This window comes from Colossoma macropomum, unplaced genomic scaffold, assembly GCF_904425465.1.
Source record: "Colossoma macropomum unplaced genomic scaffold, Colossoma_macropomum, whole genome shotgun sequence".
NCBI classification, from domain to species: Eukaryota; Metazoa; Chordata; class Actinopteri; order Characiformes; family Serrasalmidae; genus Colossoma; species Colossoma macropomum.
This window is the reverse complement of record NW_023494803.1, coordinates 26958782-26975728: the sequence shown is the minus strand read 5'-3', so window position 1 is coordinate 26975728 and position 16947 is coordinate 26958782. Positions and strand designations below refer to the sequence as shown.

Below are 16947 nucleotides of genomic sequence, written 5' to 3'. Positions count from 1 at the left end.
CACTACTGAAATGCAGTAATTTTATTTGCATGAGAAAGAAATAACAGCTGGCTCAAACAGAAGAAAACGTAACATAAAAAATACAGAGTGTTTTCAGTAGGGAATGGTTGAAGTTTAACCATCACAGAGTTAAAGGTACAGTCCCTCTGGGGTCCCTTCCTGTTTCTTGTACAGCACATTCTCTTTGGACTTCTTGAAGTCCTCATTTGTCACCTTCATCCTCCTCTCCCTCAAGGCCATAAGTCCTGCCTCTGTACAAATGGCCTGAGAAAAACAACACCAGCTCTCATTACAATCTATACCAAATATTACACATCATCACCGTCATATCTACATTAGTTGGACATAGCATAATTTCCACTGTGTTAACATGTCATGATGAATGAACCAATAGAAAAACAGATGGTAAAAACTGTTTTAAAAGAATGTTTTGGCTTCTCCTGTAAACATAACTTTTTTTTTGTTATGCAACAACATGCTTCATCTACATACTTTACACTGTACTAATGGCTTCCTCGCCAGAATCATCATCATGCAGCTGTACTTCACATATGCCAGATGATGGCAGTAATGGTCCCAAGTCTGAAGTCCCATGTTTGCATTAACAGCTTTAGCTTGTCTGCCTGAACAAAGCTCTGAAACTGACGGAATTATCTTAGAAAAGACTCAGCGTTCTTGTGTCTACACAAGGAGAGCAGTTTACACCTAAAATTGTGCATCTTTATGTGAGTCATATACTTGTTTGGAGTGTATAAGGTCTGGGGCTCTAAGTTTAAGTCTTCTGTATTTGTGTTTTCATCATTTCAGAAATGTACCTTTATGTCAGCGCCTGAAAGATCATCTTTAGCCAGTATGAGGTCATCTAGCGTTACATCGCCTGCCACAGTCATCCTGCTGGTGTGAATCTGAAAAATTCTGCGCTTGGTCTTTTCATCTGGCAGGGGGAACTCTATCTTGCGATCAATTCTCCCTGCAAAAACACACTTTGTCATACATTGTTTGTCTTTTGTGAATACTTCATTTAACTGAAACACAAACTCAATTAGGGAAAGACTGAATATTCAATCATTCAATAGTCAACTAAATGCACTGGAAGCTTAGTGGCAGATTTAGCTCAGTAACGTACCTGGACGGATGAGGGCGGGGTCGAGGGTCTCTATCCTGTTGGTGGCCATGATGACCTTCACGTCACCACGGGAGTCAAATCCATCCAGCTGGTTCAGGAGTTCAAGCATGGTCCTCTGGATCTCCCTCTCTCCACCAGAGTTTGAGTCATATCTTTGTAGCAAAGGTACAAAGGTACAACAATATATACATGAGTGATAAGCATTTTGTGTGTGTATACAGGCAAATGTTTCAAGTAAATTTTATAAGTTACGCTGAGCATATATAAAGTGAGGGGCAGGGGTTGTGACCACACTGACCACATAAATTTCTATTTCAGTCTTTCCGATCAGAGCTTTCTCACAACCCCCAAGTTGTTACTTCCACAGCAGATTAGTCATACTGCTCAAACCTTTGTCTGTCGTAAGGTCCTACTTGTGGGTTACTGGTCATTTTTTATAATTACTTGAAATGCACCTGACATATTTATTCACTAATTCCTAGAAGGCTCTACATTTTTTTTCCATACTACCTTGCAATGGTGGAGCATGAAGTCAACATTTTGAAGACCAAGCCCTATTCAACTGTTGCACGTAATGCGACTCGAACCTAAACCTACTTAGCAAGATTTACAGTTTAAAAGCCATTACGAAAATAAAGCAAGCATTAGTACTGCATTTTACATGAAAGAAAACATTCGCCATATTTGCAGAAGCAAGATAGACTCTGTTCATGATTTAGAAAGTTGCTTAATTAGTGATGAACTTACATCAGGAGTTCACTAATTTTTGCAACTCATGGCCCACGCAACCAACAACAAAATCATCTGCAGCCCAAGAAAGATTTAACCAACCTGATCATTTAAAATGCTAACAAATGTAACACAATAAACAATCTGGCCTATCGGATTTCACTTAACTGTATAATAATGTAACATAATAACCACCAAAAATAACTGAAATTTTTCCATTTGTCCATGATCAATAAATTCCACACATCAAAAACAAACGTTATGCGCTGACTTGCGTGACAAAAAAAAAAAACGAAACTATTTAGCTTTGTCAATCACATTGGCAATGCATTTTTCCACACCATCAACAAGCTTGACTTAAATATTATGTTTTATGTTCGCAAATAATTATCACAGCAATACTATTTATAATATATAACAATACTTGGTTAAATGTCTATATATTGTAAAAAATGTTTGCGATTTAAAAAAAGTTCATAAAACCAAAACCTAGGCCGATGGCCCCTTAACAATACTTCCATGGCCCAATGCGGGTGGGGGGGTCTAGCCCACACATTAAAAAACACTAGCTTGTATTATTCCTATAATCCTATACTTTAAGTAGCATAATGACATCAGTTACTGAGAATTGTGTAATGGGGTTACTTCTCCACAAAGAGCCTTTTATATAATGTTCCATTCTATTGTGGGGGGCAATGCAGCTGTGGAGAATTAAGACATTTATGTGACAAACCTCTTTGTTCCTATAGCATCAATCTCATCAATGAAGACTATGGAAGGAGCATGTTCCTCTGCTACTCTGAAGAGCTCTCGGACCAGTTTGGGGCCATCGCCCAGGTATTTCTGAATCAGCTCTGAGCCCACGACCCTCAGGAATGTGGCTGATGTCTGATTGGCCACAGCCTTAGCCAGCAGAGTCTTTCCTAAACAGATGCAAACCCCACATCAACACATCAATGACTGCTACAATATTTAATAATAATGCACTGAGCATTCACAGGTGTTTTAACTGACCTGTGCCTGGTGGGCCATACAAAATTACTCCTTTAGGAGGTTTTATTCCCATTTCCTCATAATACTCGGGATGTGTTAGAGGAAGCTCAACAGATTCCTATTAAAAGAAAATTATATGCACTATTAGGATCATACCTAGGATACAACTACAGCAAAGGAAAACACAAAAAAATACAGTGATTTAACATATCTACTACCTTAATCTCTTGTATCTGGCTGTCTAGACCTCCAATATCAGCGTATGTCTCCTGAGGGGCCTTTTCCACTTTCATCACAGTCACTAGAGGATCCGTGTCATCCATCAGCACACCAATCACTGCATGTACCTGCATAAAGAGCCATTATTCATATAACTCTATAACTGTTTGTTTCCTGTGCACTGCCTACATAAAATGGCTGACTAAACTTCTTTTAGCTTTTCTGCAGCTCAACTAGTTTTGTAAAATCACTGATCACAAGCTTACATTATAATACAGAGACTTTGTGACACTCAGTGGAAAATCCTGGTACCTTGTGGTTCAGTAAAACAGAACAGCCTGGTTCAAGAAGGTCTTTATCCACAAAGGACAGAATGCTAACATAGTGCTCTGAGCCAACTGATGTGGACACTATGGCGTGGTTGTCGTCAATGATCTCTTCAAGAGTTCCAACTGACATAGGTGTCCCTCTCAGGTCATCAACTTTGGACCTTTCCTCCTATAGGAAATAAGTGTGATTAGTCTTGGGTGAGTGGGTAAATTTGCATCTACAACATTCACATACCCACATTTATGTAAAACAAATGACATTTTAAAAAATACCATGAAAACGAGATAAAATAGGCATGCATTTGATTTCCGCTACAGTTTCACTGACTAACCCATATAGCAGTAAAATACAATACCTCCTGTTTTTCCTCCAGGGGCTTCATCTGTTCTTGGTTCCTAATGAACTCCTCTTCCATCAGAAGGTAATCTTTGATCCTTTCCTGCTTCAGCAGCTTCAGCCGGCATTGTGTGTGGGGGGTGACTACGCACAAGAATAACAAGAACATATCATAGCTTATTAAATGCCAGCATGCATTATAGTGACACAGCTTACTGGATTAACAGAGGTTTAGTGTACCCAAAGGCAGCTTGCTAGCAGCATCAGGCCCCTTTGTCTTCCTCTTCTTTTTTCCAACTCTAGTGGGAATTGGAGGCTCATACTTCTTTTTCTTATCCTAATAATGACAGGTCATTACTTGTTCACGCCAAACACCAAATGACAGTCTTTGAATCAAACACAGTAACACAACAGGCATATTTAGCTAAATACAAGCACTCACTTTATCATCTTTCTTTCCCCCTCCAGGGCCAGGTCCTCCACTCTGGTTTTGACCCTGTTCAACAGAAAACAATATGTAGTGATTTTAGCAATATTCCACACTGTAAATCAGAAACATTGTTGTTATATAATAGCAGGGCACCGACTGCCAATCATTTTGTGTTAATGTTTCCAGACAGACACTGAACGGTAAAAGATTTACACCTCTTAACCTAAAGTACATGTAAAGTATATGCTGATGACAGTACTACTGAATAACAACAATTACGTTTCAGGGGATTCAGGGGTAGCTAAGCTAACTGAAAAAAAAACGACATCCGACAATGGAAACGTTGCTAAAAACCTTTATGTTTTTATATGTTTTAGCACCCCTGGAGATATTCAAGATACATTCATTAAAGGACGTAGCGCTAACACACAACAGCAGATGACACCCCAATTTACAAAAGTAAGCCAGCGCAGCACACCTGACAGTTACACGAGCGGTTGCGCTACAAACATTCATAACAATACAAAGTAAACACATCAACTTCAGACGGACTTAAACTACCTGTCTTGCCAAGCTAAGCTAGAAACTGGAAAGTTAACGGTAGTGAGATAAACTAACTACAAAATCAAGCTGCTGTGTGAGGAAACAGAGTTGCTCTAAAGCCGGTTGGGCTAGCTAAGCTAGCGTTAGCTAATTTAATGTTAGGCCCCTAACAGTACAAAAACACTCCGAATGTTACAATAAATGTAACACTATGTAAAATAATATTAACTGATAAATGCCAGCCCTCGCATTATTTGTCTGAATTAATTTCTTCACTAGGACTAAACTCTCTAAATTGAGAGAAGACAAAATTGCTTGCTCACCATTGTCGTTTGTTTGCTGCTGTTTCTTCACCGCTGTGTTCAGGGTGGCGGCTGCTGGTGCGCCACTTACTGGACCGGAGGATCAAATGGGATCATGAGAGGAACAACTGCAAAAGAGCCGCTTTAGTCTGTGGTATAAACAAACAGTAAAGCCTCGCCTGTTTTCTGTGTTTTAGATGTAATGTTAGTAATGATGATAAATCCGTGAAAATCAAGTTTTTAGGTGCTGTCTTTCGGTACAATACACTGGCTGTATTTCAGTGAAGGCCAGTAGTTTCTCCCTATACTATACTCCAGTCAGACCTTACTCAGTAGTTTAGACAAAAAATTGTTGAAGGCCAAAGCTATCAAGGGACGCTCTGTAGGGCTGCATTTAAAACTGCACACTACCATACTACATTATGTCAAAAACAGCAGACCACCATTAGAAGTGTCGTATGTGTAGCAGTATGTGGTTTGAACGCAGCCTAAGGCGTCAATAGCCAACAACATTACGAGCAGTCCAAACAAAATCGAAATATAAGGTTTGCATTTTACAACCTTAATGTGTTTATTGCGCTCATAAACTCTTAGCTAGCTACATTTATACCATAGCGGTGGTACATGTTAGCCTATAGCCTACAGTATGCTGCGCTCCTGAACATCTCTAGAAGTCAAGTTACTTTGGTTCTCTTGGCAGCCCAGTATGTACAGAGATAACCAGAGCGGGCAGTTAAGTCTATGGCCAAGCCACAGCTGTTTTTGGGTCGGCTGAGAACCTGTCAATGCTCATTGGGTAGTTTCGTCGCTTATTTCCACATTGAATCTCAAAAATCCTTCAGAAACATTCGAGGACCTCATAGTTCCAACGCTAGTCACGAACATCACGGGCGTACGACGGCGTTTTAGGGCCACTGTTAATAAAAATAAAAACAGACTTCGAGAATAAAGTCGTAATATTTCGAGAACAAAGTCGTACGGTGTATTTCAAGAATAAAGTCGTACTATTTCGAGAAAAAAGTACTATTTGGAGAAAAAAGTCGTACTATTTAGAGAAAAATTTTGGCTTGCCCCAAAAAAGTATAAAAAGTGTGACTTCTGGTGAGTTGGTCAGTTGTTGCCCTTGTGTTTTTAAAAAAATCACTTGAACGGATTACGCGCTTCAAATGTTCGTGTTTCAGTCAAAAGTATCGTCAAACCCAGGCTGAATCCCAAATGGCTCCGTACTCCCTAAATAGTGTGCTAGCTATTAAAGTTTAGGAATTCTAGCCTCTACAGCCAAATAGTGCATCATTTTTCGAGTATGGATGTGGCTGAATCCCAAATTACTATTTCTTAGCTATATTTTGCACTGTTGGGGTGCAGGAGCCAGTAATTAAATTCCTACGAAGTGCACTATGTAGGGAGCTGGGAGTCATTTGAAATTCAGCCTCAGCAGGAGAAGAGGGCGCCGCTGAATTGGTGCTAAATGAGACTCGGTGGTAATTTGGTGACCAAAAAGTGCTTAGAAAGCGAATGTTTTTGCATTAAACATTGTGTTTATATGTAATGTAATGTGAGACCAGCTGTTTGGGCAACAATAGGTGAAAAGTCACTTCCGGTGTGAATGTAGGGTAAAACAAATTTCGAAAGTTCAATCATTGCTCTTTTTTCTCCTTCATCCATAACTATCATGAAACTTTTCCTTTCATTTGTTCCTTCCCCACCTCTCTATTCTTCCATAAACTGCTGTTACTCTTCAATAAACTGATTTGACTCCAGTTACCCTGTTTTGGTTCATTGAATTAATCATTTAACAAATAATCAATTATTTAGATGTTTATTTTCAGCTGAAAATACGTGTTGAAACCCACAGTAAATCAAGTAGTTTCAAATAAATAGTTTTAAATTGATTTTATCTCATTTACCCTCTCTCTCTCTCTCTCTCTCTCTCTCTCTCTCTCTCTCTCTCTCTCTGATAGGCTACTTTGTAATGTACAACAACAGGCCACTGCATTAAGTTCACCTTCTTAGGTGCACTTTGTATTTCTACAATTACAGACTAGTCCATCTGTTTCTCTGTATACTTTGTTAGCCCCACAGCAGTGCTGCTGGAGTTTTTAAACACCTCAGTGTCACTGCTGGACTGAGAATAATCCACCAACCAAAAGCCTCCTGTGGGGTGCATCCTGTGACCACTGGTGAAGGACTAGAGGATGATAAACACACTGTACAGCTACAGATGAGCTATTGTCTCTGACTTTACATGTACAAGGTGGACTAGAAGTTCTAGACTGGAGTATGGTGTTTACATGACCATTTGAATAATTAGATAACTGCAGAAATCTGATTATGATCTGATTATTAAGTGCATGTAAACTCACTCAATGTCACTGCAGTGCTGAGCATGATCTACCCAAATACTACCTGATCTGTGGTGGATCTACATGGCCCTCCAAACGGAGGTTTTTCAGAGGCTCACTCCAAAGAGAGTGTTACAAGAAAAAAAGAAAAACCGGCAAGATGGCTGCTCGAGCGACCAAAGAAACCCACAAATGTAAGTATTTTCTCCGTTAGAAAATCACGAAAACCATTGTATTATCTTAGTTTAATGTCGTTTCAATGTATTCTGGTCGTTTTCTTAGTAATAAGCTTTAAAATTTGCTAAAACTATGCTATCTGTGGTGGTCCTGTAGGGGCCCTGACCACTAAAGAACCGGGTGAAAGGGTAACAAAGTATGCAGAGAAACAGATCGACTACTGGTCAGTCTATATTGCTTTAAAAAATCACTGGGAGTTGTAATTATTGCTCAGGCTGTTGATCAGGCTGAGGATTTGCCTATGAGTGGGATAAAACTACCAATTAAATGCTGGGTGTGTAAGTGGGCCATGAAGAAAACAGACCAAACACCTTGGCAATAATGCAAGGGCGGTGAGTGTTAACTATCACACTGCATTGTTAGAACCACAAAGTGTTTGCATCTTTGAACAATTCAAATATAGCTTTACCACAGGAAGTGGTTAAGGAGAAACTGCACAAAGACTGTGAGGGTTTTGGGCTACTGAAGAGTTTGTGTAAGAAAAAAATTAATAAATTCCACCAGCATTTGATTGAGGAGTGTTCTACTTCTGATGATCCAGCAACCATCTGTGCTAATACTGGCGATTGCAAGTGAGTTACACAAAAAAATTTACAGATGGCGTGACAGAGTATCAGTCACATCACTCAGTATTTGCAAGTCTTGAAAGATCTAAAGTCTAAAGAACTACTGGCAACCCCCCCAACACACACACATACATCTTAGAGAAGATCTGAGCTCCACCATGACAGCTGCATTATGTAATAATCATGAAATTATAACAGATTATAAACTGTTCTTTGTTTTCCTCATCATTTCTACACTAAAGGAACCTGCAACTTTAAAGACTGAATGTCTGTTACAGAGTAACTATTTGGCATTTAATAAGGAGCCTCTTGAGAAGTCTGAAGGTCTAGCACTTGTTTGCATGTCAGTGTGTGTTGTGCTGGTACGAGTAGATCACACACTGCAGTGGTGCTGGAGTTTTTGAACACCTCAGTGTCACTGCTGGACTGAGAACCAAAAATATCCAGCCAACAGCGTCCTGTGGGCAGCGTCCTGTGACACTAATGAAGGACTAGAAGATGACCAACACAAACTGTGCAGCAACAGATGAAATATCATCTCAAACTTTGCATCTACAAGGTGGACCAAAATGCAGAACAATAGAGTGGACAGTGAGTGGACACAGTGTTTAAAAACGGATCCACTCGCACCAACAATCCACAAAAAATCTGATCCACTTGCACCAACACGACATACACTAACATGCCACCACCATGTCAGTGTCACTGCAGTGCTGAGAATGATGCACCACACAACTAATACCTGCTCTGTGGGGGTCTTTGTGGGTGTCCTGACCACGGAGGAACAGGGTGAAAGGGGGTTAGCAAAGTACAAAGTGCTCCTATATGGTCAGTGGAGCTATTAAAATGCTCACAAAGTGCAGATAAAAGGAGGTGGTTGTAATGAAGTGGCTGTTTGGTGTACAGACAGGTGACAAATTAAAGGAAAATAATGAATGAGTGGAGGAACATGTGTAGATGTACTGCATAATACAGTTAAGCAACTGTAATTGTAATTGCAATTAAGCAAAGTGACATCTGTATTTAGATCTAAGGGAAAGACATCAGTTCAGGTTTGGAAATTGTGGTTGAGAGCATCCATTAACTACTGTGATACTTGTGGATTAATGCGTTTTGTAATGAAAAAACAAGAGCAGCTGTTCCTCAGGTGACTGCAGTACGTGATCAGTCTGTTAGCAAGAACAGCCTTTCCACAGCTACACAGGGATATTATAGTAGGGTCGCAGTGCAAAAATCTCTTGTCACAAAGGGAAATGCACATTTGAGAGTTCAGTGGTGTAAAAGCCATAGACACTCGTCAACAGAGGTGTGGAAAAAAGTGATATGGTCAGATGAGTTATCATGAATCATCATGAGTGCTTGACTCTAACATGAGGGAGTTTGGTGGCTCTGTTAATGCTGTGGGGGCATTTTGCTGGCTTGGTTTGGGTCCATTTGTCCCCTTAGAGGGAAGGGTCTCTTCTATGATGGTGATGCCCCCATCCATTTAGGAATGCCTAAGTCTCTACTCAGTTTAACACCCGTAGAAGATTTTGGACTGATGTGTTAGACAGCACTCTCCACTACCATCATTAAAACACCATTTGAGGAAATAACTGATGAAGAAATGGCATCCCCCCATCCATGCAGTTCCAGAGACTTGTAGAATCTATACCAAGGCATCTGCACTTGGCTCTATGGGATCTATATCTATTTTTTTTTTTCCATTAGTTTGTCTCCTGTATATAGCCTGGCCTACATATACAGTATGCCACTGCACACTGGTATGCTGTGCTCATACACCATACATCTGTGCTTGCAATAGTGCAACAGAAGCCACATGACTAAATGTAATTTTAAAACAAAACAGAGCAAAAAAGGATTTTATGTGAGAATAAAATAATAAAATTGATGTATGTTGGATTATATTATGTATTTGGGAATGATAACAGAATAAAGAATAAAAGAGTATGATAGAATTAGTATTGAATTTAGTAATGAATTTTTGAAGCAGCTCAGACTGTGATGGTCGACTGTAGTTAAATATTAAAAAATAATAAATGAAATTTGACTTTTTTCACTAAATATACCATTAAAAAAAGGTGTGTTGATAAATTCTGAGCATTAATCTGACTATTTCATGCACGCCATACCCCATGAACTGCTCATGGTCTGTGGTCTGTGGTTATGGAATGGAAAAACTTGTGAGGTTAAGACAGAGCTATAAAAGACCCCCAGACACCTTGAAGCAGCATCAGCTTTGAAGAATTAATTCACGTTTCCTATTTCTGACAACCACCATGCTCCGACAAATCCTCCTCGCCTTTTTACTCATAGGCACAGGTAAGTGAAGCAATTATGACCTTATACCTACAGAAAGCCTTTTATTTTACATGATTATTATGTGAAGTTACTATCATATGATTGTCCCATGATTATGTAGACACACACAGCCTATACTTGGTCTATTTTGAAAGGACATTATGTTGTCCCTTTCTGTTTTACAGCTTGTGCAATGCACCTGGAATACCTGAAAGTGGATTCTGATGAGGAGCAGCTTGATGATGAGAGTTTGGTAAGCTTTTTACTGATGTATTTTTACAGCCACTAGGATTGTCAGATTTTCAGTAAAGCATTGTAACTAGCAAAATATTGTCTGTTTGAACTGGTTTATGCTTCAGTACAATGTGTGCTACACTAAATTGAAGAAATTTGTGCTAGGAACCACAGTGTTCTCAATACTGGATTAATATCCAACAGTTCTGGTCACCTTATGCAAATAGAGGATCTTTATTTAGGCCTTCTTTGTTGTGATGTTTGCTCTCTTATTACTCAGGCTGTTGATCAGGCTGAGGATTTGCCTATGCCTAGGGCAATGCTCCCAGGTAAATGCTGGGCATGTAAGTGGGCCGTGAAGAAAGTGAAAAAACACCTCGGTGACAACGCAAAGGCGGTGAGTGTTAATGATCACACTGCACAGCTAAAACCCCAAAGTACTTCGCATCTTTAAGCAGTTCTCATATGGCTTTACCACAGGAAGAGATCAAACAGAAATTGCTCAAAGTCTGCGATGCTATTGGCCTCCTGAAGAATTTGTGTAAGAAAATGATTGAAAAATCCCTCGGCGTTTTGATTGAGGAGCTCTCTACTTCTGATGATCCAGCAACTGTCTGTGCTAACATTGGCGCTTGCAAGTGAGTTACAAAAATGAAAATGATAACTGATGGCATGCATGACACAGAGTATCAATCACATTACTCAGCATTCACATGAAAGAGACTTAAGTCTAAAGAATTACTGGTAACCTCCTCCTTCCCCCAAATGTTACAGATCGAAACCCATGCTGAAACTCATCCAAGCTTTTCCAGAAGTCCTAGAGAAGCTCTGAACTTCATCATGAGAACTGCATTATGTAATAATAGTGAAATTAAAATAATGCAGTCAACTGTTCTTTGTTTTCCTTATCATTTCTTCATTAAAGGAACCTGCAACTTTAAAGTTTGTCTTACTGAATGTCTTACAGAGCAACTGTTTGATATTTAAGTAGTCTTTCTTTGAGAAGTCTGAAAATCTAGCACTTGGGACAAAGCTCTTATCTCAGCCTGATGTATAGTAAAGAAATGTTCATATAAGCTGAACATAAATAAAGAGGCATGAAGCATATTTCATTTTTGTGATTGCAGTTTTCTGTTTTTTTTTTTAAACTTTATAACAATACACACTTAAAAAGTGAAAGAGTAAAGAAAATGGTCCTATATAGAACCATGAACACTCAAAGAACCCTTTGCATGAAAAGGGCAAAAACAAGCCAGACATCATAAACAATAGAACCCTTTTTGGTGCTACATAGAACCATCTACAGCACATTCTCCATCAATCTGAAGAACGCTTTTATGAGGCAAAGAAACCTTTAATCATGCAAATCATGTTCATGGTTCTATATAGAACCATTTTCTTTACTAAAGAACTCTTAAAGAACCATGATTTTTAAGTGTGTACAGAAAGGAAAGAAGGAGGGGAGTCATGTGGCATTGAGTCTCTTCTGCCACTCAATAGTGAAATTTCTGGCTTTGTTTAAACCGGCAGTGATTTCTTCAAGCAGTACTGCATTCAGTAATGATGCAGCATGTTTAATCAGCACTTTTGCAAACAAATCCAAATGGCCACAGTCTGCAAGTCCTGAAATAACTACATCGTATGTTTTCTGGACCCAGATTAAGCTTAATCCTTGACTAAAAATGCATCTCAATGTAAATCATTATTGATGTTGCAGTTTAGTCCTAGACTATGTTTAATCCATGTCCACAAAACCAGGCCATAGAATGTATGTAGTCCAAATAATGCAGTGCTTACAGTTGGTCAAATGAATCAGTAAAAATAATTATAGTATAGTATAAGTATAAATTAGATTTTTAACTCTAAATATTAATGGTTGGTAATGTAACAAGTTTAGTTGTGGTGCGTTGAAAAATACTGACCATTGTCCTCGCAAGTTCTGCATATATGAACGTTTAAACGTGAGTTTCTCACGACATGTGGTTTGTGGTTGTGAAATAAAAAAGTGTGAAGTTAAGACAGAACTATAAAAGAACCTCAGTCAACCCTGAAGGAACAGTGAGATCTTGGGAATTCATACAGTTTTTCCATTTCTGACGACCATCATGCTTCGAAACATCCTCATCGGCTTTTTACTCATAGGCTCAGGTAAGACCAGCAATTATGACCTTTATAACAATACGCACCTAAAAAGGTGGTTCTTCAAGGGTTCTTTAGTAAAGAAAAAGGTTCTATATAGAACCATGAACACTCAAAGAACCCTTTGCATGATTAAAGGGTTCTTTGCATCATGAAACTGTTCTTCAGATTGATGGAGAGTGTGCTCTAGATTCTATATTCTATATTTAGGTTTTATAGAAAACCTTATTGAAAAGGGTTGTATATGAGTCCAAAAGGCTTTTGCTTTGTATTGTTGCAAGCTTGATATATCATAACAGCCCTTTGCAAAAGGCTCTATATGGAACTATACACAACGCATTCACCTTTAGTCTGAAGAAATTTGAGTGTTTATCTTTCTATACAGAACTCTTGAAGAACCAGGGGTATCCAGTCTTATCCGCAGTGGGTCAGTGTGGCTGCAGGTTTTTCATTCCAACAAAGCAGGAGCAATTGTTTGCAGACTGAAAGCACTTAATTAACTAAGTGGCATTAAGTGTGCACCTGCTGGTTAAAGAATGAGAATCTGCAGCCACAGCCACATCGGCCCTCTGCGGATAAGACTGGACACCCCTGCATTAACCTTTTTAAGTTATTATACAAAATAATCAAAGCGTGCAACTCAAATGACTACACCCACTGCAAAATACTAAGAGCTGGGAGGACACATGTAGCCTGTTTGTGTTGCTTTTCCAGGCTGTGCAATGCACCTGGAATACCTGAAAGTGGACTCTGATGAGGAGCCGCTCCATGAGAGCTTGGTACACTCTTTTACTATTTTTGCAGCTGATTTATTCTTAAGTACAATGTATGCCATGTCTCATCAAACTGTCCTGACAGTCAGAAAAATGTACTGCTCAGGTACATTTTTCATTCATCAAAATACAAACAATGTAAATGTAACTGGGTATGTGGAGTCAATACATTTAAAAAATATATGATTTTAATAGATAATGGTACAGTTATGTTCCCTAACTGAAGATACTGAAGACGTACCTTTGACGGTACCACCCCAGTGACAAGAGGGGCACTGCCCCAGTGATAGTTTTGTACCGTTTCTTCTGAGAGTGTAGGAACCACTGTAGTCCCAATACTGAATTCAAATCTACCACTTTTGGTCACCTTATGCAAACAGAGGAGTTTTAATTAGGCCATTTTTCTTGTTATATTGTTATATCTGCTCTTTTATTGCACAGGCTATTGATCAGGCTGAGGACTCGCCTATGCCTGGAGCAGCATTCCCAGGTAAATGCTGGGCGTGCAAGTGGGCCATGGGAAAGCTGAAAAAAAGCCTTAGCAGTGATGCAAGTGTGGTGAGTGTTGAGTATCAGACTCCATAGCTAAAATCACAAAGTACTTCATATGTTAAAAAAAATCTTATACAATTTAAACTTTACTGCAGGAAATGATTAAGGAGCAACTGAGAGGTGTCTGTGATAGTATTGGCTTCCTGAAGTCTATATGTAAGGGCATCGTTAACAGATACCTGGACGTTTTGGCTGAGGAGCTTTCAACTACAGATAATCCAGCAACAATCTGCACTAATATTGGCATTTGCAGGTGAGTTACAAAAAAAAAAATTCTGACAAAAGTGCATTACACATCAAATTACTCACTGTTTGCAAGTTTTACAAGAGACTAAGTGACTGCCTATTAAGTATTTACTGAGTAACTGTCCAAGTAAAGATATGACTCCCCTTTTATTTTTCCCCTCAAAATATTACAGCTCCAAAACGCTGCTGGAATTCATCCAGGCTTTTCCAGAAGTCCCACAGAAGATCTGAAGGAACAGACAACTCCGCTTTGATGCCTGCATGATAATATGTTAATGAAATAAATAAAATGCATAATGCAAAAGTGTATTATGTAAAGCTTAAGCTAGCAGTTTTGCTCTAATAAACTGGAATATTCTCAGTAAAACTTTGTTGTCTTCATTTCTTACCACCCAAAGTATTTGATGTGGCTCGAATTAGCATCAAAGACACAGAGGTTTGTTTGGTCATGAAGTCAAAAAAATTGCATGTTTAACTGTCAAGCAAGACTGAACACCTGTTACACAGCGATTTTTATCTAATATTCAAAAATGGTACTTTAAGAATTCTGAAAAAGGTTATTTGGGCCAAAACTCTTATTGTACTATGATGATTGTAGTGTGTGCTGGAGAGGCACGTAGCGCATTTAATGAGCACATTTGCAGACAATACCAATAAAACCACAACCAACAGAAACGGATGACTATCTCATCTTTACAACACAAGATACATGTATATATCTCATCATGTACCTCAACATTCTTAAAATGAATGTTTTTCAAAATGTTCCCCTGAATCAATGGCTAAGATCTAAAAAAAGTGGTTTGATTTGAAATGCTCCCTTCTAGAGAAACTTACCAACTCAGATTTGTCTGCAGTGATGGTGATAGGAACCAGACATCTGAAGAGTTTAATGTTCATGTAATAAAGTAATGCAATAAAAATTCCACAAATAATGGAATAAATATTACATGAAAATGTTACATTATTTGATGCTTAAAGCATTCCTAAAACATTGTTTAGCGATAAGGTTTTGGCTTAAAACTATTTTTAAAAAGCATCTATGGTGAAGATGTACATGCAGGGTGGTGTAAAGAATAATAGTCTCCAAAGAAGGTGTATTTTTTCTAATTTACTGCTATATTACCAGTATCAACATTTAAAACATATAGAAACTCTTAAGGCATGTATAGGTTGACCAGTCATTTTGGATAGTAAATAAAATGGCTATATTTGTGTCATAGACACTACTACTGTAAAGAAATTTATACAATTAAAGTTTCACAGGAACCACTCTGAATGACTTTGTTTACATCTCAATGATTAAATTGAGTATGTAACTATAACTATATATAATATAACTATATATAATATAACTATAAATTAATACTGACCGTCTCTGACAACACAGTGTCAACTAATACTAAAAAGGGGCATTTTAAACAGTCTAAAATATTGCACTCTGGGACTCAAAACTATGGAAGCCCATTTCTGCCACTGGAAAATAATGAGAAAGTTTTCCATAATTATGACTTACTATCACATAATTATAACTTACTATCTCATAATAATGAATTAATATCTCATATTTCTGACTTCTTATAATAATCTCATAATCATCTTATAATATTGAGATTCAGTCTCTTAATTATGATTTAGCATCTCATGATCATGCCTTAGCATTTCACAATAATGACATAGTATGTCATAATTATGTTTTACTTTTGTATAATTATGATTTAGCATCTCATAATCATGCATTACTTATATTTATAACTGAATATCATACAATAATGATATTTAATCTCAGTATGACTTAATAACTCATAATTATGACTTCGCATGTCATAATGACTGTCATAATTATGACTTAGCATCTCATGATTATGACTTACTGTCTTATAATTATGACTTAGTATCTCATAAATATGACTTACTTTCTCAGAGTTATGAGAAAACTTTCTAACTTACTAAACGGCTATACATTTTTTTTCTAGTGGTGGAACCATGGTGTAAGAGAAATACTCTCACAGGCAGTGGCTGAAGAGAGAGGAAGAGGCATGAGCTAATTAAACCACTGCCAACTAGAATAAGATAACCATCTAATCTTCAGGACACATCACAAAACATATATGATCATGTTCTGCCTGAAACCTCATCTTTCTTAAGAAGAAAGCCTGGACTATAGGAGTCCACATATAGGAAACTTTTTTGAATTTTATTTATTCGTTTTTGTGCTTAAGCCATCTGTTCACTCTGCAAATTGAAGAATCCGTTTCCAAGTTCTTTCCCTCCATTACTCAGTTTAAACACTAATGAAGGATAGACTGATATTATTTTGAGAGTACACTAGAGCTATAATATAACTACTAACAGCTTTAATGCGCATAATAGATACAGCTGATGCAGCTAAGTTAAACAGCTAATGGTGATGTGGAAATCAATCGGGTAATCTGGTTTCTTGTGGATGAAGTGTAATGCAGAGGTCTGTCATGTAGACCCTAACTTTGCTGCACAGCATGGGGTCACCACAAGATAGTGGTAGTGCTAAGCAGGAATTTGGAGGTCAG

General features: G+C 38.2%; 2 protein-coding genes across 2 annotated transcripts; one reads left to right on the top strand and one right to left on the bottom strand.

Moving 5' to 3' along the window:
• Positions 1-6: 6 nt before the first annotated feature.
• On the bottom strand, positions 7-5110 carry psmc1a (proteasome 26S subunit, ATPase 1a). The gene is made up of 11 exons (XM_036594242.1): positions 5030-5110; positions 4176-4229; positions 3974-4070; positions 3753-3877; positions 3380-3565; positions 3067-3195; positions 2870-2966; positions 2589-2778; positions 1127-1278; positions 816-970; positions 7-264 (listed from the first exon to the last, which is right to left on the bottom strand). The coding sequence occupies exons 1-11, from the start codon at positions 5030-5032 to the stop codon at positions 130-132; spliced, it is 1323 nt and encodes a 440-aa protein (XP_036450135.1). The 5' UTR covers positions 5033-5110; the 3' UTR covers positions 7-129.
• A 5238-nt stretch (positions 5111-10348) lies between these two features.
• On the top strand, positions 10349-11800 carry LOC118824222 (antimicrobial peptide NK-lysin-like). Its single transcript, XM_036594243.1, has 5 exons — positions 10349-10475; positions 10640-10707; positions 10969-11085; positions 11169-11326; positions 11463-11800. The coding sequence occupies exons 1-5, from the start codon at positions 10433-10435 to the stop codon at positions 11518-11520; spliced, it is 444 nt and encodes a 147-aa protein (XP_036450136.1). The 5' UTR covers positions 10349-10432; the 3' UTR covers positions 11521-11800.
• Positions 11801-16947: the final 5147 nt, after the last annotated feature.

What these genes read in the sequence shown, in the direction of transcription:
- LOC118824222 (XM_036594243.1), top strand. Translation starts at nt 10,433, where the DNA reads ATGCTCCGACAAATCCTCCTCGCCTTTTTACTCATAGGCACAG. An exon ending in AGCTTGATGATGAGAGTTTG is followed by an intron (nt 10,708 to 10,968) that starts GTAAGCTTTTTA and finishes CTTATTACTCAG; the next exon opens with GCTGTTGATCAGGCTGAGGA. An exon ending in TCGGTGACAACGCAAAGGCG is followed by an intron (nt 11,086 to 11,168) that starts GTGAGTGTTAAT and finishes GCTTTACCACAG; the next exon opens with GAAGAGATCAAACAGAAATT.
- psmc1a (XM_036594242.1), bottom strand. An exon ending in TGCTAGCAAGCTGCCTTTGG is followed by an intron (nt 3,878 to 3,973) that starts GTACACTAAACC and finishes TCTTGTGCGTAG; the next exon opens with TCACCCCCCACACACAATGC. An exon ending in CTGTTTTACTGAACCACAAG is followed by an intron (nt 3,196 to 3,379) that starts GTACCAGGATTT and finishes CTCTTTATGCAG; the next exon opens with GTACATGCAGTGATTGGTGT.